The following is a 21,475-nucleotide window of genomic DNA, read 5'->3' on the forward strand; positions in this document are numbered from 1 at the left end:
CTCTAGCCAAGAACTCTTTTTTTACTGTTTTGATGGTCCTCCAAGTTATCAAGTCCAAGGGCTAGCTGTAGAAGCTAGTCTCCATAAGCGAACTTTCGGACCTTGAAGAAGTTCTAACCATCTGTCAAAGAAAAAAGAAAGAATGGATCTTGTAGGATCTCTAAGAAATTCTTTAATTTTGGTTGACTATTTTGCTTACGGACATGCTGCACTAGGACGAATTCGACCTTTCTTTTTCCTTTGGTTTTAGGGACATGAGCATCCACCATACCAATTGTCGTTGAGGGTAATGGATTGACGTCGACCGCCATATGTTTCTCCGGGAATTTTAACTTACCCTTCTCGATCCAATTTTGAATCGTGTCCCAGAACACAACGCAATTATTGGTAGCATGCTTGTTTGAATTATGGTACTTGCAATATATTTTGCCCTTCAATTCTTCGGCCTTAGAGATGTTGGAGGTCGAAGTTTGATGATCTTTGCTACCAACAACTGGTCAAAAATTGCATCGGCTTTGGTGATATCGAAAGTGTAAACTTTCGATGCTTTACTCATCTCCTCGGCGACCAAGCAGGTCTTGGCATCTTTGGGACTTACTTGAGCTAATAACTTGCAAACGTATGGTTTATTTATCACTATTTCAACAACATCCACACTGGCATACTGGGGGTCCTCGCTTTCGGCCAATGCGTAGCTGACTGTGGGATTCTTGTATAGTGTTCCCCGGGATGGGGGCTTTGATATTTTTTCCTCTCGGAGCAAATAATCATACTGCTCAACGTGTTGAGCAAGTTCGTACATATCTCGAATATGTTCCCCCAAAAATTTCTTTTTGTATTCCACGTACCTTGTTAAGTATTCCATCGATGATTCGTCTGAAGCTTGAGCCGTCCTAACCAGCGATGAAATAGACTTTTCCATCCCTGGGTGATAGAATTGTTCATGGAATTTCTGGACCAATTTTTCCCAACTCTAGACAGAGTTTGGTGGGAGATTAATGTACGAAGCAAAAAGTTGACCCTGTCAGTGAAAAGTTGAATAGATGTAGTTTATGGAAGTCATTATTGATGTCCCCACATTGCACCATGAACCGAGCCACATGTTCTAAAGAGGATAAGGGCGATTCTCCGGCAAACAGACTGAAGTCGGGGATCTTGAAGCTTTTAGGGTATTCGAACTTTTCCACATAAGCCGGGTACGGGTGGATGAATTTTGAGAACTTCGGCCCTTTTTTTTAAGGCCGGGTCGATCATTCTTTGGACCTCGGTCATATTGACGGATGCTGCTTCTACTCCTTGGTCAGCTCCGTTAGATCTACTGCTTGATCTGCGTCTTTTCTCTAAGTCAATTGGTTGTAGCCGAGTGGATCCTTTCTCGGCTTATAAGGGAACATTCGTAAAAGAAGGCTGCCGAGTCTGGTCTGTGTATTGCGTCTAGTAAATCATTCATTTTCTGGCCAATCGAGTGCTTGACCTATCGATATTGTTCATCAAGTCGTCTTCGAAGAAACAACCTAGTTGGCGGATCAGAACCCTCCCCACCATCTTCGTCGCAATCTTCCACTATTCCTTCAACAAAAATGCCTGCCGTTTGGTTGGGAATTTCTAGGTTGCGAGGTTTTCCGCCGAGACAAATTTCCTTCTCTCGGCGTGTCGCACTTGTATCCTCAGGTGGTGCAACAATGATCGGATTTTGTACCTGAGACAAATCTTGCCCAGGGCCTTGCACTGGTAAGTCAGTTGTTGACTTTCCCATGATTGTTTTCTTCTTTACGGACCGTGTCGAAATAGTCATGAACTTTGAAGGTCTAGCACAATGTCCCACAAAAATTACAAAGCCTACGTGGCGCACAAGCCAAGTAACTAATAAGCTAACTACGTCATTCGGTTGAATGCGGGGCGTGCCAACTCGATGGTCGAGCTTGGCCGATGAGTAAAATTTGTTAATGTTGCGTTAAGCACGTTGCTGACTTCTTTATCTTGCTACTGCGGCTGAGGAAGGAACAAATCTTGGTCTTTGGATTCTCGAGCCTAAAGACAAGGTTGCTAGTTCTGCTAAGTTCACAAATCGTCGATGCCAGATTCGGTCACAGTGATTATATTCGTAAGAGTATAAGCACGTCAAATCGACACTAGACTGTGCGGACACAAGTATTCAAAGATGATGTATGTCTTGATGGTGAATGTGGTTCGGCCGTCAGAATGCTGAATTCTGAAACTCACTTGTATGGTGAATGGTGAATGTATTACCTATCATAAAATCACTCGGCGTCCAGTACGCCGAATGTCGTAACTCGTAACATCTTACTTCGCCGAAAAGGCTAACAAGATGACCTTTGCCAATAAGGATTCGAAAACTTTTCTCGATCGAGACTTGGATAGGTCACTAGTCGGCCTCAACGCAGTGCTGTTTATCCAAATTGAAGGTGCTCCTCGGTCGGCTGATTCTATGGCAACAGTGCTGTTTATCCAAACGGAAGATGTGTCGGCGGGAAAAAGAAAATAAAAAATCTCAAGATGTTTGAGAGATTTTGCGCAGGGCAGTTGTGTGTTGAATTGGAGGTCATTGAATTGTTGCATAATGTCTTGTATTTATATTACTGAATCCTTCTTAAGATCAAGTCAAAATCATATCTGGATTGGGACTTCTTATTCTGTTCCAACTCTGCTTCGACAAATCCTACCCTCATTAGGACTTTGTACTCACCCTTTTTTGAGGCTTTATTCATTGTTAGTCGAGAATTCTAATTGCCCTAGGACTTCCACAACCCCTTCACTTATCCGAACTATTCCTTCTTGTGATAAGACTCGACCATCCTTACTGAATGACCCGGGGTCACCAAGCAGCCCATAGTATATTTGAAACAGCTTTGGGCCGAGCATGAACCTAAACTCGGCCCACCAATATTATTTTGGGCCTAAACAGATTCTGTTAGTGATAAACGTAAATTGCAATTCAACAAGCTAGACAAAATTCGTAATGAGGCATGTTGAAAGTGCTCCGATCTACAAGGAGAAAACTAAGGGGTTTCATGACAATCAAATTTATAAGAGTTTCAACCATGGCAAAAAGTGGTGTTGTTTAATTCAAGGTTTAAGTTGTTTCCAGAGTAAGTTGACCATCGGACTTCTACTACGTCTAACTATAGACATTAACTTGAAAAAATCCAACAAAAATACATTTTGCTTTCAGTTTTGCTTTCTTTCAATAATACTAGTTGAAAATCCTTGCTTGCAATAAAATTCTTGTTTGCCTAAGTGTGTTTTTAATTCGAAAAAGCATTTGTTTTGTTGGATAAAATTCTTATCTTTTCAAAGCAAATTTTTGCTTGGAGAAACTTCTATTGTGAAAAACTATGGTGATAAAAACAGGTTAACAAGTTATTGATTGGAAAACTTCGGCCTTTTGCAGGTTGCAATCAGGTCATACAAGGCAGAATGGATTGACGTCCTTTGTTTTTAGGGAGATGATCATCCACCATACCAATTGTTGTGAGGGGAATGGATTGACGTCGACTGCCATATGTTTCTCCGGGAATTTTAACTTACCCTTCTCGATCCAATTTGAATCGCGTCCCAGAACACAATGCAATTATTGGTAGCGTGCTTGTTTGAATTATGGTACTTGCAATATGTTTTGCCCTTCAATTTTTTGGCCTTAAGGTATTCAAACTTTTCCATATAAGCCAGGTACGGGTGGATGAATTTTGAGAACTTCGGCCCTTTTTTTAAGGCCGAGTCGATCATTCTTTGGACCTTGGTCATATTGACGGATACTGCTTCTACTCCCTGGTTAGGTCCGTTAGATCTACTGCTTGATCCACCTCTTTTCTCTAAGTCAATTGGTTGTAGCCGAGCGGATCCTTTCTCGACTTATAATGGAACATTCGTAAAAGAAGGCTGCCGAGGTTGGTCGACGTGGCCATCTTCGAAGCTGGTCTGTGTATTGCGTCTAGTAAATCATTCATTTTCTGGCCAATCGACTGCTCGACCTGTCGATATTGTTCATCAAGTCGTCTTCGAAGAAATGACCTAGTTGGCGGATCAGAACCCTTCCCACCATCTTCGTCACAATCTTCCACTATTCCTTCAATGAAAATGCCTACCGTTTGGTTGGGAATTTCTGGGTTGCGAGGCTGTCTGCCGAGACAAATTTCCTTCTCTTGGCGTGTTGCACTTGTATCCTCGGGTGGCGCAACAATGATCGGATTTTGTACCTGAGACAAATCTTGCCCAGGGCCTTGCATTAGTAAGTCAGTTGTTGACTATCCCATGATTGTTTTCTTCTTTACGGACCATGTCTCAATAGTCATGAACTCCGAAGGTCTAGCACAATGTCCCACTGGGTGTGCCAAAATTTGACCCTAAAAATTACAAAGCCTACGTAGCGCATAGATCAAGTAACTAATAAGCTAACTACGTCATTCGGTTGAATGCGGGGCGTGCCAACTTGACGGCCGAGCTTGGTCGAGAAGTAAAATTTGTTGATGTTGCGTTAAGCGCGTTGCTGACTTCTTTATCTTACGACTACGGCCGAGGAAGGAACAAATCTCGACCTTTGGATTCTCGAGCCTAAAGACAAGGCTGCTAGTTCTGCTAAGTTCATAAATCGTCGATGTCGGATTCGATCATAGTGATTATATTGGTAAGAGCATAAAAACGTCGAATCGACACCAGACTGTACGGACACAAGTATTCAAAGGTGATGTATGTCTTGATGGTGAATGTGGTTCGGCCGTCAGAATGTTGAACTCTGAAACTCATTGGTGAGTATCCAGTCATAAAATCACTCGGCGTCCAGTAGGCCGAATGTCGTAACTCGTAACACCTTACTTCGCCGAGAAGGCTAATAAGATGACCTCTGCCAATAAGGATTCGAAAACCCTTCTTGACCGAGACTTGGATAGGTAACCAGTCGGCCTCGACGCAGTGTTGTTTATCCAAATTGAAGGTGCTCCTCGGTCGGCTGATTCTATGGCAACAATGCTGTTTATCCAAATTGAAGGTGTTCATCGGTTACCTTCACAGTGCTGTTTATCCAAATTGAAGATGTTTCGGCGGGAAAAAGAAAATAAAAAATCTCAAGATGTTTGAGAGGTTTTGCACTGGGCAGTTGTGTGTTGAATTGGAGGTCATTCAATTGTTGCATAATGTCTTGTATTTATAATACCGAATCTTTCTTGAGATCGAGTCAAAATCATATTTGGATTGGGACTTCTTATTCCGTTCCAACTCTGCTTCGACAAATCCTACCCCCATTAGGACTTTGTGAGGGCTTATTCATTGTTGGTCGAGAGTCGTAATTGCCCTAAGACTTCCACATCCCCTTCGCTTATCCAAACTATTCCTTCTTGTGATACGACTCAACCATCCTTGCTGAATGACCCAGGGTCACCAAGCAGCCCATAGTATATTTGAAACAGCTTTGGGCCAAAACAAATTCTGCTAGTGATAAGCGTAAATTGCAATTCAACAAGCTAGACAAAATTCGTAATGAGGCATATTGAAAGTGCTCCGATCTACAAGGAGAAAACTGAGGGGTTTCATGACAATCAAATTTATAAAAGAGTTTCAACCAGGGCAAAAAGTGTTGTTGTTTAATTCAAGGTTTAAGTTGTTTCCAGAGAAGTTGAAATCCGGCTGGAACGAGCAACGTTGGGTTACTAAGAGGCTTATCCTCATGGGGTTATTGACATTATTAATGAGTAAAGTGGCAACACATTCAAAGTGAATGATCACAAGCTGAAACCATACTTGGGAGTCATCATACGATGTTGCACACGAGTCAATGACTCTGAATAAACTAGTGAGTTGACCATCAGACTTCTACTACGTCTAACTATTGATAGGAGCATATTTATGCACCTTAGTTTAGCTTGTTCTTGTGCATTTATAGTGTTTTTCCTTAGTAATAGTCTTTTAAGCTAGTAATGGACATCATATGCTTGGAGCAAATTAGAGCTTGGAATGGACATCATATGCTTGGAGCCAAGAGGATGGACAAAAATGAAGATTTGAAGAATGAAGATTCCTACTCAAACAAGGTTTCCTACTTGAAGTAGGAAAGTCAAAATCCAAATGGTTTCAAGAGAAGCAACAAAGAAGTTTTCCAAGTCCAAGAAGGAAAAGGAGTCCAAGATGAAGAAGGAATGATGAAGACAAGGTTTCCTAATCCTAATAGGCAAAGTTTCCAAGTACAATGAGGAGTCCTTATCCATTTAGGGCACCTTATCCATTTAGGACACCATATCCTATCCTTGCCGTGGGTTTTATCTAATTCCCCTTAGTTTTAGGGCTTTCTAGAAGCCCTAAACATTATCCCTAAGCTTTGCCGCACCCTTATCCCTTTTTCCCTACAAATTTGGCACTTAAAGCATGATTTTAGGAACCTTATCTTATCTCCTACAAAGGTGGCGCCCAAACCCTTCTAGAAATCTGATTTCCCTTGCCTTGCAAGGCATTCTAGAAACCTTATCACCTTATCCCATACCTGCCGCACCTAGGAAGCATTATCCCTCTCTATTTCTGATTTCTAAGCCTATTTCCTAGTTGATTTGGGTTATTCAAGTCCATATCTGATTACCCTAGGGTTTTTAGTGCCTATATATACTCATGTTAACCCCTAGATCAGATCACCACCTCTCATACACCTTCATTCACTCCATAAATTCGTCCAAACCTCTCCACACCCTTGCCGCAGCCACCAAACAGCTTTCTCCCTAGTTTTAGACCTTTGCCGCACCATCCCCTTCCCCTAAACACTACTACATCCCTCCATAACCATACATCCATACACCTAAGGCCCTAAAACCTGTCCCTAGACCCTTGCCACACCAAGGAGGAGGAGAAGGAAGCTCGGAAGTTCCTGCAATTCAAGTTCACGTCGCTGGAATTTCTAGGTGTTTCTTTTCCTTTGAATTCAATGTTTAATTTCAATTCTCTTTGTTTTGTGCGTATGAGGAACTAAACCCCTCTTGGCTAGGGGGGATTTGAAACACATGTTTATGCTTGCAATATGACTTGATTACTTCTAATTGCGTTTCATAAGTTGTGAATTCAATTTACTTATCTATGTGAATTACATTGATTTGTGTGTGTTGGTTGAGAGTGCACGCTTAATTATCATGCATAAATTGGATGCTAGGATATAAGGAAATTTCACCTAATCGTTATGGAATTATATTCACAAGTAGTAAAGGTTGATGATCTCAATCGCGTTAAGTAAATTCTTGGCATAAGTTTCATGCAATCATAGTAACAAGTGCTTCGTTTGTCGTATGCAATCATCCAATTCAATAACGTTAGGAAAATCTGAGGGTTAATTAGTGCAATTCACGGTTAATCTGGGGCGTTGAGAATTCATGGTTTATTGAAAAGCAATTAGAAATCGTTTTGTGTGCAAGTATAACATGTGTGGAGATGAACCCCTTAGCTAGCTTCCCATCCATTCATTAAATCCAAATTCGTTTAAAATCTGTTCGTTTTACAAAGTTTTAAGTTTTGTTTTCAAATTCGTCAAAATCAAAATCCCCCTTTACTTAGAGTGTCAAATTAGTTAGAAATCAAGTTAGTTTGTGTTTTTAAGTGTCTTAGGTCAAGTTAAAACCAATTTTCGTTTAAAGTTGTGTCTAGTGTTCAAAACTGCCCAGATTGTGTTTTTAAGGCAGTTTTGAGTGTTTTGGTGCTGTTTTGAGTCTTTTGGGTTGTTTTGGTGTTTTAAAGTTTAGTTTTGCATTCTTTGAGTCTAGTAAAGTGTTTTATATTGTGTTTCTACGTTTTTGAGTCAATTCCAAGTGATTAACAATCCCTCCTAATCCCCGGTCCAGAACGATCCCTACTTACATTCTTCACTACAATTGATAAAAAGAGGGTTTAATTTGTGTGCGTATAATTCTCACATCAACTATAGACATTAACTTGAAAAAATCCAACAAAAATACATTTTGTTGCTTTCTTTCAATAATTCTAGTTAAAATCCTTGCTTGCAATAAAATTCTTGTTTGCCTAAGTGTGTTTTTAATTCGAAAAAGCATTTGTTTTGTTGGATAAAATTCTTATCTTTTCAAAGCAAATTTTTGCTTGGAGAAACTTCTATTGTGAAAAACTGTGTTGATAAAAACAGGTTAACAGGTTATTGATTGGAAAACTTCGGCCTTTTGCAGGTTGCAATCAGGTCATACAAGGCGGCCCTCTTTCATCCAAGACGTGCAAGGCAAATAAAGAAAAAATGCGGCCCTATTTCATCTAAGATGTGCAAGGCAAATAAAGAAAAACTGGATCCTGCATCCAGCAACAATTCATTCATTCACATCAACCACAGGAGTTCTAAGACTATCATATTGCAAAAAATTTAAGCAGTTCAATGCAATCAAATTTCACGCAGAGGATAGTCAAAGCAGACAAGCAGCTATGGGTTCCTAGCCTATCATTGAATTGCTAAGTCTCTAAGATCATTCATAATCATGTTTATCTAGCAGTTAACTCCTATGCATGTTTCTAAGCATAGTCACAACAAGCAGCAGTTATAAAGTGAGTATTCAGAAGGCATACCAGGGCAATTCCGATGAAGCTTCTGCATTTGTATATCCAGAAACAACAAATTACAATTAAAAAGAGAAGGAAAGTTAGAAAATAATTGTGAGTAATTAAAACAAAAGGCTCACTTAGCAGCTGAATGGTGTTTAGAACTGCAGGGTCCGGAAAGGAATTTGTAATGAGCTTGACTTCTCTTCAAATCCTAAAGCATGAGAACAAAACCAAAAACGTTTAGTGAATTTGTCGAAATATTCAAAACAGAAAGAAAATACAAATGCTTCCAATCACCATTCTGAGCTTTTCCTCAAAGCGACGTTAACAAAACACAATGCTGGATTAAAGAATTACCTGAATTTTGATAGTCAAATCAGATGATATAAAGTTAGATTGTGGACAAGCACGACGCTCATATTTCTTTTTCTTTGTTTACACGTATCATGCAAGTATATGAATATGTCACTTTTTTCACACAAAAACAGGGTGTCATGTACGTCCATAAATAGACAATGACCTCAACATCATCTAATGAAGAAACATTCCCTCCAACATGCGCCTTGCAGCTTTGCTTCCTTAAGAAAAATGGCTTGGTCCAAGACCATTAAAGCGTGCGGCATTTTCGGATATATTTACTACTGTAAACATGAAAAATTCTCAACATTCATTTCACCGAAATTTTGATGTCTACAACTACTTACACTTAGAATAACCGTAGAGCAAAATTCTTATTGATGAGGAACCCTAGAGGCCAAAAAAATGGGCCCGGGGTGAAGACGATATTAGGTGATGTTGCAACAAATTATTTACACCTAAACTGTGAGTTAAACTAGTAAACAAGGCAGTGGTATGGCGCAGATCAAGACTCAAGAAAAGGTATTTGTCCAATTTCAAAGTTATATATTCAAAGAATAATATCCATCTTCAATCCCATGTTCGACTTTGAACATGCAAAATTACAAAAGGGATTCGGCCATAACCAAACTTGTACATCGACATTCAGCTGAATATAAGTTTTCATTACCAGTCGCCACATGATCTCATACGAACCGGATAGTCAAATAAACAAGTACACGCATACTTGAAATATAACGACAAATGTAACAAAAGCAAACTGAGAAATGTGAACGAGAACAGTAAGGATACCTCAGTCATCTGCTTCTGCCCGCATAACACAGCAGCTGTGGAGTGTGGAGAGAGGATTATAAATTTGCTTGGCTCTGGAAAAAGCAGCCTGAAAATGTATAACCACAGAAAGCATTAATTCTGTACTTCAGAAGCGGAACCACTTTGAATGAAACTTAGAGCGGATGGGGTGAAGGTCTACCTGCACATATAACCACTTTGTCCTGTCCAACCGCCATGGGGTTGTGATAATACCGGCACAATCTCAACACCTGAAGACTCCCAGTCCTTAAATCTATCCTGTAAGACATTACAGGAACACGAAGGCGAAGTAATCAAAGTCATAAATTGAATTGGGGAAATGAAAACAAAATAAACAAACAGAAATTCGTGGTTTATACATACCTGATACGCCAGTTGAGATCATCTGGAAAACTGGAAGGACCGTCTGACATGGAGAACCTTGTTGAGTTCCGTTCGGCGTGCTACTCTCACCAATAATATAATCAGAATCTCACTCGACGGGTTTGGTAGCAATATCTGGAGTACATTCTGAAAATAATAACATAATCAGAGCCTGACTTCAACTACTCACTTGAAATTCACAATGTAACAGTTTAGTTGAAAAGTTTCCCAGTTTCTTTCAGAAAATTAAAGATTAAAAAACTAAGAATTTCTGAAATTACCCACCTTTGCTCACGTCACCGTCCAACTGTATTGTAATCGGGTTTTAAGTTTTAACTCAAGAAAAAGAGGGTTGAAATTGAATCAGAAAATTTCCCGATTCTACATTTTCTTGGACGGGAAAACAAAATTAAAACTAGAAGAAGCAGTAATAATCGAATCCGAACCTCAAATTCAACACTTTCTTGTAATTCAAAAAATTAAAAAGTGGGGAAATTGAATAAAATAAAACAAAAAGAACCTGCTTCAGAGGTCGAAGAGGGCTTGGAGTCCTGACTCGCAACGAAGTCTTTCCAGTTTTTGGGGAACATTTCCACCGCTTGATCTGAATTAAAGCGGAAAAATTCGCTATTATTACGCCGCTCGCTCAACGATTTAACAAGAAATTAAATCAAAAACAAGAAATAATTGGGGAGAGAGAGAGAGAGAGGACAGTCAGGAGAGTACCTTCCATGGAATCGAGTCACTGCAAGAATGCGAGTTCTAGAGAGAGAGAGGGTTGTGAGTTTTAGGCGAAGATCTCTGAGAGCTAGAGAGAGAGGAGACCGTTTGTTTATAGGACCGGAGGGATTTGTGAGGATAGTGTTTTGATTGCATTGAAGTTTGAATTGAGTGAATCTGAGCCGTCGGTCTAAATGTAAGGGAGCTCTTTCTTTCTAACGGCTATAAAAAAATTTCTCGGTGGACCGCTTCGAAAATTGCCCAATAGGCCCAGTCGGTGGGAACGCAAAGCGACGCTTAATTTCACGTCGTTCGTTTTGATAATTTCTATCCACACATTTTATTTTATTTCTCACACACGTTTTGATAATTTCTGTCCGTTGATCTTCTTCAATTAATCCAATCCGACGTTCGAAAATTCAAAAGGTGTGTGAGAAGTAAAATGGGTGTGTGGATCTCACACCCCTAGAACTAATTGCAAAGGGTAATTTAGGAAGATCAGCTTTTAAACTAAATTTTTGTAATCATAGGACGTGATTATTGATAATTAAGTTATTACTTATGTATTGATTAACGTGTTTATTTTTTAATGGTCACACATTATATAATTTGTAAATTTAGGCTAAAAAATTGGTATTATTCAATTGCATATACAATTTGTAGTGTTGTTTTACTTTCCAATAAGGCGATAAAACGTTCTAATTTTCTCACAATATTAGTATCCTCAAATAAAAAACGTAAGCTCCACACATGCTACATAAACGATTCACGAAAGCCTACGAAATTATACACATTAGTAGTTTGAATGGTCAATATTTTTAACACTTTTTTGATTAATACATAAAGATTGAAAGGTCATATCCATTTAGGGAAATTATTTCCAGAACTTCAAGAGAATGTTAATAACCTTCTTACTTACTTTCATATTCAACATTTTCACTTTTACTTATGTCAAGTTTATTCTACTAGCACGCAATAAGGGGTTAATTATTTTCTTATTGACAAATATTTTAACATAATTAAAATAGAGCTTTGAATGCCACTAGAGCACACTTGACATTAAAAGAAATGAGAGAGTTGAACTGAAAAAATAAGTGAGAAGATTATTAGCATTTCTAAACTTTAGTAGTGCATTTTATAATTATTTCTAAAATGTATAAAATGTATAAATTCGCTTTGATTGATTTTCTTCTTAATTTCTATAAAGATCTTCACTCAATACTCAAGTCAATCACAAAAGCAATAAAAATAATATTTATCTAATATAAAATAAAATCTCTCCAACTTTTGTACAAGTAATGATGGTGTCAGTGGCGAGTTCATTGATGGCTTCCTCCACATCCCCATATTGCTTGTTTCACTTCTGCTCCCTTTCTTCTGTTTCACTTATGCTCCATTTCTTCTGTTTCACTTCTACTCCCTTTCTTCTTCTTCAGTATCCAACTCCTCATTCTTCACACATTTGCCCTTATCTTGTTCTCACTCTATGTTCAATGGCTACACTGCAATTTCACTCACCAAGTCTTCTTCAAGAATTCCTGCCAAGTTTAATAAGTTCCAAGGTCTGATTCCCTTGGGAATTCTTGAAGATGCCAGACCACCACCATCTCTAGAAGCCCTTGAAGAAGATGACAGGTGAATTTCTCTACAAGCGATATTTTACTTTAAACTAAGATGACAGGAAATTCCGGACAGTACTTCGTCGATCTCTGCATCGGCACTCCTCCACATCGCCTCTTTCTCGTTTTCGATACCGACAGCGATCTCGTTTGGCTCACCTGCTCCGCTTGCATCGATTGCTCCAACCGTGAACCTAGGAAAAGGACCCCTCTTGTTTTCCTAGCAACTGAGTCGCTTGTTCAGGAACAAATTCTCGTAATGCCTCATGGAATACACCCTGTCCCCGTCATCGAAAAGTTATCTTCGAATCAGAGGCAGCTCTTCGGACGCCGTTGTTTCGAATTCGACACCAAACTTCGATCTTTGTGTCAACGTGTTGGGGGTGTGCGAGGCCAGGTCTGCCCAGGTTGAGTTTTAAACTCGTTGGGAACTCAATGTTTTGAATCCCTTCGTTTTTATTTTTATTTTTTAATATCCACGTGTGTTGTCCATCCCGTATTTTATGGAATGAAGGGGTATTTCTGTATTTTTACTTTGTTTGGGTTTTATTTGTTTAAAATATTGCTTTGTGATGTTAAATGGTGTTCCCAAGGGGCCCAACCCCTGATTTTGGTCCCCCGGCCCCTTTTTTTCTTTCTTTCCCTCCTCATTTTCCCGTGCACTGTATCTTTTCTCTCTCTCTCTCACACCCTTCACCTTTGTCGACTCTCTCCGTTCCTCTCCGACGCATTCCCACACACACACCCACACTTACATACTCATACACAACCACCACCCCCTAGACCATCCTTTTCTCCCTCACCCCTCTCCCGATCACTCTCCCTCTCTTCTTGGCCTGCATTGGAGCACAATCAGTATGCTTGCACCTCATCGGAAAGTTTTCAACAGTGCAACTAAGGTAAGCCTCCTAAGATCCCTTTAGATCATGTTTTAGGTTAGTTTAGGGTGGTTTTGAGAACCTTGGTAACATTTGAACGTAGGAACAACTCGAGGAAGCATTCTTATATTTTCCGGCGAACCCCGTAAGTTGTAGGCCATTTTCCGGTCAACTTCGGCCACCATACACCTTGAAATTGGTACGAATCTCTTCCTTGTTCCTTGGGCTTCATTTTGGTATATTGCATGACCTATTTTGGTTACGTTTTGGGGTTGAATTGAGCTTGGAAAGCTCCGGCTTTCCTCGTCCTTGAAATCGGCCTGGAAACGGGCCAGGCTTAACCTAGAGACATTAACCCGACCTAATCCTTGGGCCAAGCTACCTGGCCCAATCTTGAGTCCAGCCCTTAAAGCCAAGTCCAAAACCTTTGTGGAACCCAACCCAAAACTAAAGTAAGCAACCCAAAACCTAGGCCTTTGGGCCATTGAACTCAGGCCCAAACCACGGGCCTTTAGCCCAACCCATTTCAGACCAAATGAAATATTCTCGTGCTGACTTTTTGTTAACTTTTTCGAAATTTACCCGGGACCCTTTTAAGAGTAATTCGACGTCTTGAATCTGTTTTTTATGTCCGTTTTCCCAAATTCAATCGTTTGAATAGAGTTTTGTTAATTGGACCCTTTATGTGCTTAGGTGTATTTATTGTGGCATTTCCGTCTTCGCTAGTTTGCGTGGCTCTTCGGTGGCGAAGTATCTGTGAGTGGACCCCTTCTAAAATGCATGTTTTAATAGTAGAAATGCATACATGAAAAGCATGATTTAATGGTTATGTTTTATGAGTAAATTAAATTTACATTTTATGATTATCATACTTTACTGAGAATATTTTGGAATACCATATTTTATCGAACTTACACTCTTTGTAGTATACATGATGGATGACTATATACTATATAGAGGTTTTGAGGTATATGATATATGTTTTATGGAAAGATTATATTCAATGGTTTTGTGCATATCTAGTGGTCACTGTTCTACCTACGGGCGATGATACTTATATTGCCTTTGGGCGGGCATGTGTAGGGCATTGTTCTGTGTGTATAGGAGATGATACTTATATTGCCTTCGGGCGGGCATGTGTAGGGCACTATTTTGTGCTTACGGAAGAAGGCACTTATATTGGCTTCGTCCAGGCATTGGTAGATCTCTTTAGCCGGAAGATACTTATATATGATACCACTAGTTAGCACACTATACAATATATGTTTCGTGAAAGGTTTTATGGCATGCTAGGGTTTTTAGAAAAACCTATTACATATTATGCTACTGAGTTTTCATAAAACTTTGGGGGTTAGTATGTTGATAACTGTTTTAGTATTATATATATATATATATCAATTTGGTTCACGTATGTTTGTTTCAGGATTTAAAATCGAGGCGTACAATCCGAGCGTCAAGGCACTTCCACATCGGCATCTTTGAGTCCTCTTGGTGTAGGACCCATTCTTCTATTCATTCAATTTTATATTCTTCCCTTTAGTGTTCTAGTTAGATTGTATGCTCTGAACACATTCCTCATTTGCATAATCATTGTATTTAAATTTATAAGTATTGTTTATAATTATTATTTCTCATGCATCCTAATATGGCTTCGTCACCTTTGAGTGTCGGCCAGCACGTACCTACCCTGATGTTCGGGGAATATCAGGGTCGGGTGTGTCAACGTGGGCCCTAGGTTGACACATGATGCCTAGTCATTGTCCACATGGAAGGCACGTTACAAGTTAACTGCTGTTTTAATAGAAAACTTAACAAATGCATGAAACTGTCTAAGAATTATCATTTTGGGTACTAGACTAGGATGAAAAAAGCTTGATGTATGAAATGTTGAAAACCTAGAAATTTTAGGGTAGTATTAACTAAGATTTACCCTAGTTTTTAATTTTTATTTTTAATGTCCACGTGGCACCCAATTATTGTCCACGTGGGTGCCACGTCATTAGTTAATAGAGGTTATGACGAAAAACTTAACGGATGTATGAAAGTATTCCAGAATTATGACTTTAGGTACCAAACTGGAATGAAAAAAAACTTGTACTTAACTCCTTGTTTGAATGTAGTTGACTACTCATATCTATTCGAGCTTGATGTGTTTTTTTTTTTTTTTTAATTGATAATTTGAGTGGTATTATGACTTGAAATGAGAAACATACAACACTTTTCTTTTTGAATGAGTGAAATGCTATTTACGATTCACGACTATTAACTGTCAGATTTGTTGGTGAGAGCTAGTAAATCGTTGCTACGATCTTCAAGGAACTTTGACCAAAATTTGAAGGTAGTTGAATGAAAGGCTGGTGGAAGTGCATAGCTTTGGGAGAAACAAAAGAATGAAGAAAGCTAAGCAATCTCACGAAATTTGATTTGTCTATAACATATATTTTTTAGTTTAATTTTTAATTTTTAATAATTTTTTAGTAAGGACGTATGTGTGTTCATTCAGACATTCCCAATTTTTATATATAGTTCGAGAAGTACCTTGTCGGCACAATGCTTTCTGCAAAGACAAACTCAAGGGGTTGTTCTTGTATTTACCTCCTTTTTCCAAGAATCTCCACTTCGAAACTCCCGCCAGCACCTGGAAGCAACACTACCACGGCGGACGGCCTCAATAGCCCCCGGCAGCTGAAGCAACCACAAGTCCCCTCTGATAGTGAACTCCATCAACGAGTACCTCTCACTGACTACAACGACATTATTATCGAGATCCTCTCAAGGCTCCCAGTCAAATCTTTACTCCAATTTCGGTGTGTATGCAAGTCATGGTGCGCTTTAATCTCCGATTCTCATTTGATACGAAGCACGTCAGCCACGCTGTACTCACATGCATCAACAACACCAGAAACTTCACCCTCCTTATCTGGTCCACGTGTATCCACTCCATTGTCCACGTCGCATTGGCGGATCAAGAGAGTGATGCTCATGTTCATGTCACAGGTAAAGAGCCTGATTTTCCAGTGAGGATCCCGGATATTGTTCTTACACGAATTGTGGGTTCCTGCAACGGCTTGATATGCCTAAATGTAAACTGCAACATAATTATCATATGGAACCCTTGTACTAGGCAATCCAAGGTATACCAAAACCTCTTTATTCAGGTTTCGGTTCGCTGTTTTATGGATTTGGTTATGATCCCACCGCGGATGATTACAAGGTAGTCCAAGGATCGTCTAAAACTACATGTGGTTCTAAAGAAGTCGTGATTCAAGTTTTCTCACTCAAATCTGATTCATGGAGGAAGAGTGCTGACGATGATCACATCAATTACTTTCAGTTGAACAGGCAGGGTTGCTTTTTAAACGGAGCTCTACATTGGGTAGAAGTTAATATGTTTGCTTCGCAAATTCTGTCTTTCGATTTAGCAGATGAGAAATTTAAGCATATGATGCCATTGCCCTACCTCGGCAACAAAAACTATGTCTTTGTGGGAGTTGGTGTTAGTAAAAATTGTCTATTTGTGTATTCTTACCCAATGGAGACGGATCTTCGGATATGGGTGATGAAGGAGTACGGAGTCGCAAAATCTTGGACTAAAGTGGTAAAAATTCCTTCGGATCAGATCCTACCTGAAGAGTGCAAGGAATCTTTCAAGCCTCTATGCATTTTAGAGAATGGTGAAGTTTTGTTGGACTACAAGCGAAACGTTTAGAAACATTGTTATCGGGATTCAGTCAGAAGTCACCGTTTACATGGAAACGTTAGTCTCGCCAGTTACCGGCAGGGGAACGGTCATCTGAATCAGATCCCCTCGCAATTGTTTCCTTCACATTTTAAGCATTGTAATGTAATATATGTTTGGTTTAATCTTCTACTTCCATACTGTTGATGGATTTTGTAATATTAAGTGTTTTCGACATGTGTATTTTGTCAAATTTTTCTTCCCTTGCATGATTGCCAAATATATTCCTTTGCACTATTAGTTGATTAATAATCATATGTTTGATTGCAAACAATTGTTTATTTCTAGATATAAAATGAAGCTTTCGGAACAATGCATGTGTACAACACTTAGTATTACGGGTAAGTGTTATTTTCATTCATTTATAATTAAGAGGTTTAGGTTCAAATTTTGTGAATGTTGAATCTGATACCAATTTATTTCTTTACCCCTTATCATAAATCTATCGTTATATCATTAGTGGTCTCTACATATGTCTAAATATGAGTTTAACCATTATTTACCATTTTCATTTTCCCCAAATTATTTTTTGACAAACAATATATAATGTACATTAAACTACAAAGAGAGAGATTTAAACACGGAACCTCAGGTGCAATGACAAATGCTTTAACCAGCTAAGCTACAAACCACTTACAAGTAGGATTGGCCATGGGCCACGTTTATTTTTGGTGGATCCGAACTCAAATTTTTTTATTAAATGAGTCCGAGCTAATCTGGTTTTATATATTTTTATTAGTGGAATTGGCTCATTTGGATTGTTGGATAGGGTCCGGCTCTTACCTATTAAAAATACCCTTTATCAACCAAAAAGAAGTGAAAAGACCAAATTAACACTACCAACAAAACTAAAAAAATAACCAAAATAAAAGTTGTGTGCAATATAAATAAAGAGTAATGCAAGGGAGACTAAAATTATAGACAAAATTTTGAAAACTAAATGACATGGAAGTTGATTGGATTATGACTTAAGAATTGATTAACATTCTCATTCTTATTGATGACGCATCATTTAGTTCGCAATTTTGTCTACAAATTTAGTCTTCACAACATCACCCATAAATTAAACTGAAGTCCCCTAAAAACCTCCCTAAGTCGATCTAAAATTTCCAGGAAACCAAACAAAAAACTAAAAGGTGGTATTGCCTATGAGGCAAGGGTCTGTATGGTCTGTTTAAGACAATACACAATAGCCTCTAAGCACTACATTTTTGTAAGTTAATTAAGACCAACAATAACATCGACAACAACAAAGTTAAGGCCAATAAAGGTTGCCAGGGACAACACCTAGCCTTTCCTTAATAGCACTTGATTCACGGACAACACCTAGCCTTTCCTTAATAGCACTTGATTCACTAAATTGTCTAAGTTGGTCCATGAAGAGCCATGTGGATCAGTTGCCTTTTCTGCTAGTTTCTTCAACTCCATGGCCTTGTTTTTCATTTTCTTACCCTTCTCTCCCACAAGCATCTCTTTGACAATCTTCTCGACATCGTCTCTCTTGGCATCCTTACTGATCTCCATGCCAATGCCCCATTCACTACAAGTATAGAAACAATTTGTTCGTTGTTCGCCGAATAAGGGACAACAGAGCATAGGCACTCCAGCAGACAGACTCTCAATGGTTGAATTCCACCCACTGTGTGTTAAAAACCCTCCAACTGATGGATGGTTAAGGACTTGCTCCTGTGGGCACCAACTTGTTATTAGACCTCTTTCCATAGTTTCAGCCACAAACTCGTGTGGAAAAATCGCCGATTCACCAGCTACCAAATCAGGTCTTATTACCCAAAAGAATGGAAGCTTGCTATTTGCAAGTCCCCAACCAAACTCAATAAGATGTTGCGGTGTGACAACCGCTAAACTGCCAAAATTCACATAAACAACATATTTGGTGCCTTGGCGTTTAACCATTTGAAGCACTCCGTTTCTTCTTTCCACGGATTACCCATAGCCTCCAAAGGGTCTTCTGGTACCTGATTGAGAAGCAACTGGAGATGAACAACAGCGTAAAAATGTGGAAGTATAGATGACAAAGCATCCAAAACATCTGGCTCCAATGCATCAAAAGTATGAACAACAACTGCTGAAGCTCTATGAACTGCAACAGCTGCTTCCAACATGAAGTTAAACTTGATGTCATTGGGATTAGTAGTTTGAAAGGCGATGGGAAGATCCCCTAAATGGATAGCTTTTACTCCTGGAATCCAATCTAAGACCTTACCCAGAAAACTATTTGTGAAGTAACTCTCATCTGCAATGCAACACATAAATATGTCAACAAAAAATTCATTATTTGTTTAGGCACAACCAATTCATCATAAAAATCAAACAGTTGCTTCATTAGCATTTATGTATTTGACCTTTGAGAGGTGCAAGTCCTTTTCCCACCAAAGTGGGGTATTGCTTACAGCCCAAGAATCCGACTGCAGACAAAGTAAAGAACACTGCGATAGGGAGTCCAAGTTCTTCAGCAGCTGTGATAGCAAAAGGCATGAAACCATCTGAAACAATGGAAGTCACTGGAGGACTAACACTACTGTAGGAAATCACCGCGTCATTGAGTTTTAAGAGGAGGTTGCGAAATGGAGCCAAGAAGTTTTTTCTCATGGAATCACATAGCAAAGAGAGGTTTAGGGATGTTGCATCAGTCTCTGAATCTGGAAGGCCATCTGGAATTGTTTCAAACTGACAATCGGGGAAGCCATCAAGGGAGTTTGGTCCTAAAGATTTAAGAAAGCACCTGTGGTTGAACTCCGTATTGACAAAAGTTACATGAAAACCTCTTTAGTGTAGGAGCTTTGCTAACTTGAGCATAGCCTTTATATGGCTTTGAAATGGAAGGGAAATGCATACAGCATGAGGCTTATTACAGACTATAATATTGGAATTCATATCTTAGATTCTGTGGTTTGAACTCACACTAATGCAGCACAAGTTTATAGGTCTAACAACATTTCTGTGCAAGATCCGGCTGCCATCTGACAATGAGTTGTAGAAAGAGACAAGGGTATAGAAATAAGTAATGGGACGGCTTCGGCAGGGTTTTGTTCCTTTTTCTACTTTCGTATAGGTTGAAATGGAACCTTTGCACAATAGCCTTGAATAACTCAATTTTATTTGCTCTCAAAGACCAACACATCAACAACAAAATTATGTTGTCCTCAATACTTGACCATGTCTCTTAATTGTCCTAAATGTCAAGATTTTAGAGTCACGTTAGCTGCTCACTACTAATTACACTGATATTGTCCCCACTTAACCACCTGCACAACGCGACATGTGTTAGGTCTTATCACAAAAGTCTCGGTGCTATTAGTAGTGAATCCATTTATTTATAAGTAGTCATATATTACGTCAAATTTTTTATGCATAATTGCATTCTTCAACGCTAGAACTCGATGAAGTAATTTCAGTCTGATACATGAAGTACCAAAGCTTGGAATCAAAATGATATGACCATAAAACCGAAAAGATAGGAAAATATTGAAATTAAATTGCAGGCCGGCCATTCTAAAAGTTTCAGAGAGCACCACAATTCGTGGTTTCTGGCATGGCCGCCAGTTTAAAATTGGTTCAGCAGGTCTAAACCCTAAAAACTAGAATCTTGAAGGATTTTACCATATTCCAACAGGTTTAGCTATTCTTTGTTAGACTGCCAGCCTATGTATTGGTGTCGACTAGTCCCTACTTTAATTTTGATTATTTTGCTAACACGTTTGTAACCAAGTTCAAATCCCCTTCTCCAGAAAAATATCATAACATAATTCTTCAACTTCATTGGAACAAAATAATTTTGATAAGCCTAAAATAATTCAAGAACCACGTACCATACAGCTGGCAGAGCTCATAAGACAATTTTAAAGAACAGACAAAAGCTAAAGCACGATGACGAGATCATTGAATATCGCCACGCACCCCCTGTTAGCATTGTTTAAACATGTATTTGTTACTTAATTGTATAATCTATACAGATTAACATGACTTAATGCATAATCTATACAAATTAACCAACTTAGTTGCGTAATCTATTCAAGTTACAGATCACTACAAAGTAATAAACAAAGAAACCGACGTGTACGTGAGTAGTTTTCATTGAAAATTGGGAAACTTATTGTATGCATGGTATTACGAACAAAAATCCTACTCTTACCAACAATTTGTACCATTTCTCTAATAGAGATGGGACCCACATGCATTGCCGGGCCTATCTCTATCAATGAAATAGTACAAATGATGATACAAATAAATGATAAGTGTAACGTTACTCTATTACGAAACACAGCCACGGTGATGCATGGTTCACCATTCATAATCAACTTAGAAGCTTACAAAAAGCTTAAGAACAATTCAATACGCGAGAGAGAGAGAGAGAGAGAGAGAGAGAGAGAGAGAGAGAGAGAGAGAGAGAGAGAAGAGAGAGAGAGAGAGAGAGAGAGAGGGATTTCTGTAAAGAATTG

General features: G+C 38.9%; 2 protein-coding genes and 1 pseudogene across 10 annotated transcripts in view; 1 reads left to right on the plus strand and 2 right to left on the minus strand.

Annotated features, from left to right (window-relative positions):
* LOC125475004 overlaps window positions 1–21,475 on the plus strand; it is a 67,872-nt gene that overhangs the window by 19,849 nt on the left and 26,548 nt on the right. The window lies entirely within an intron of this gene.
* Window positions 8,264–10,945, minus strand: LOC125475003 (fruit protein pKIWI502-like). Of its 7 annotated transcripts, none has more exons than XR_007256353.1 (7): window positions 10,786–10,945; window positions 10,580–10,663; window positions 10,060–10,206; window positions 9,857–9,954; window positions 8,996–9,763; window positions 8,824–8,883; window positions 8,264–8,737 (listed from the first exon to the last, which is right to left on the minus strand). XR_007256353.1 is itself a non-coding variant. In XM_048579315.1 (4 exons), exons 1-4 carry the CDS (start codon window positions 9,997–9,999, stop codon window positions 8,497–8,499), a joined length of 381 nt encoding a protein of 126 aa, XP_048435272.1. In that variant the 5' UTR covers window positions 10,000–10,053; the 3' UTR covers window positions 8,264–8,496. The 7 variants fall into 7 exon arrangements, 1 of the variants encoding a protein (XP_048435272.1); XR_007256354.1 differs by having other exon boundaries at window positions 8,264–8,572; window positions 8,664–8,883; XR_007256356.1 differs by having other exon boundaries at window positions 8,264–8,883; window positions 9,676–9,763.
* Window positions 18,131–21,189, minus strand: LOC103966525 (annotated as a pseudogene).

This window comes from the organism of the source record quoted next, unplaced genomic scaffold (assembly GCF_019419815.1).
Source record: "Pyrus x bretschneideri cultivar Hongxiangsu unplaced genomic scaffold, Pyrus_bretschneideri_v1 Contig13, whole genome shotgun sequence".
Taxonomy (NCBI): domain Eukaryota; kingdom Viridiplantae; phylum Streptophyta; class Magnoliopsida; order Rosales; family Rosaceae; genus Pyrus; species Pyrus x bretschneideri.

Coding starts and splice junctions, on each gene's coding strand:
- LOC125475003 (XM_048579315.1), bottom strand. CDS start 9,999: ATGACTTTGATTACTTCGCCTTCGTGTTCCTGTAATGTCTTACAGGAT. Junction 9,764..9,856: donor CAAAGTGGTTATATGTGCAG/GTAGACCTTCAC, acceptor ATACATTTTCAG/GCTGCTTTTTCCAGAGCCAA. Junction 8,738..9,675: donor GGCAGAAGCAGATGACTGAG/GTATCCTTACTG, acceptor CTCATGCTTTAG/GATTTGAAGAGAAGTCAAGC.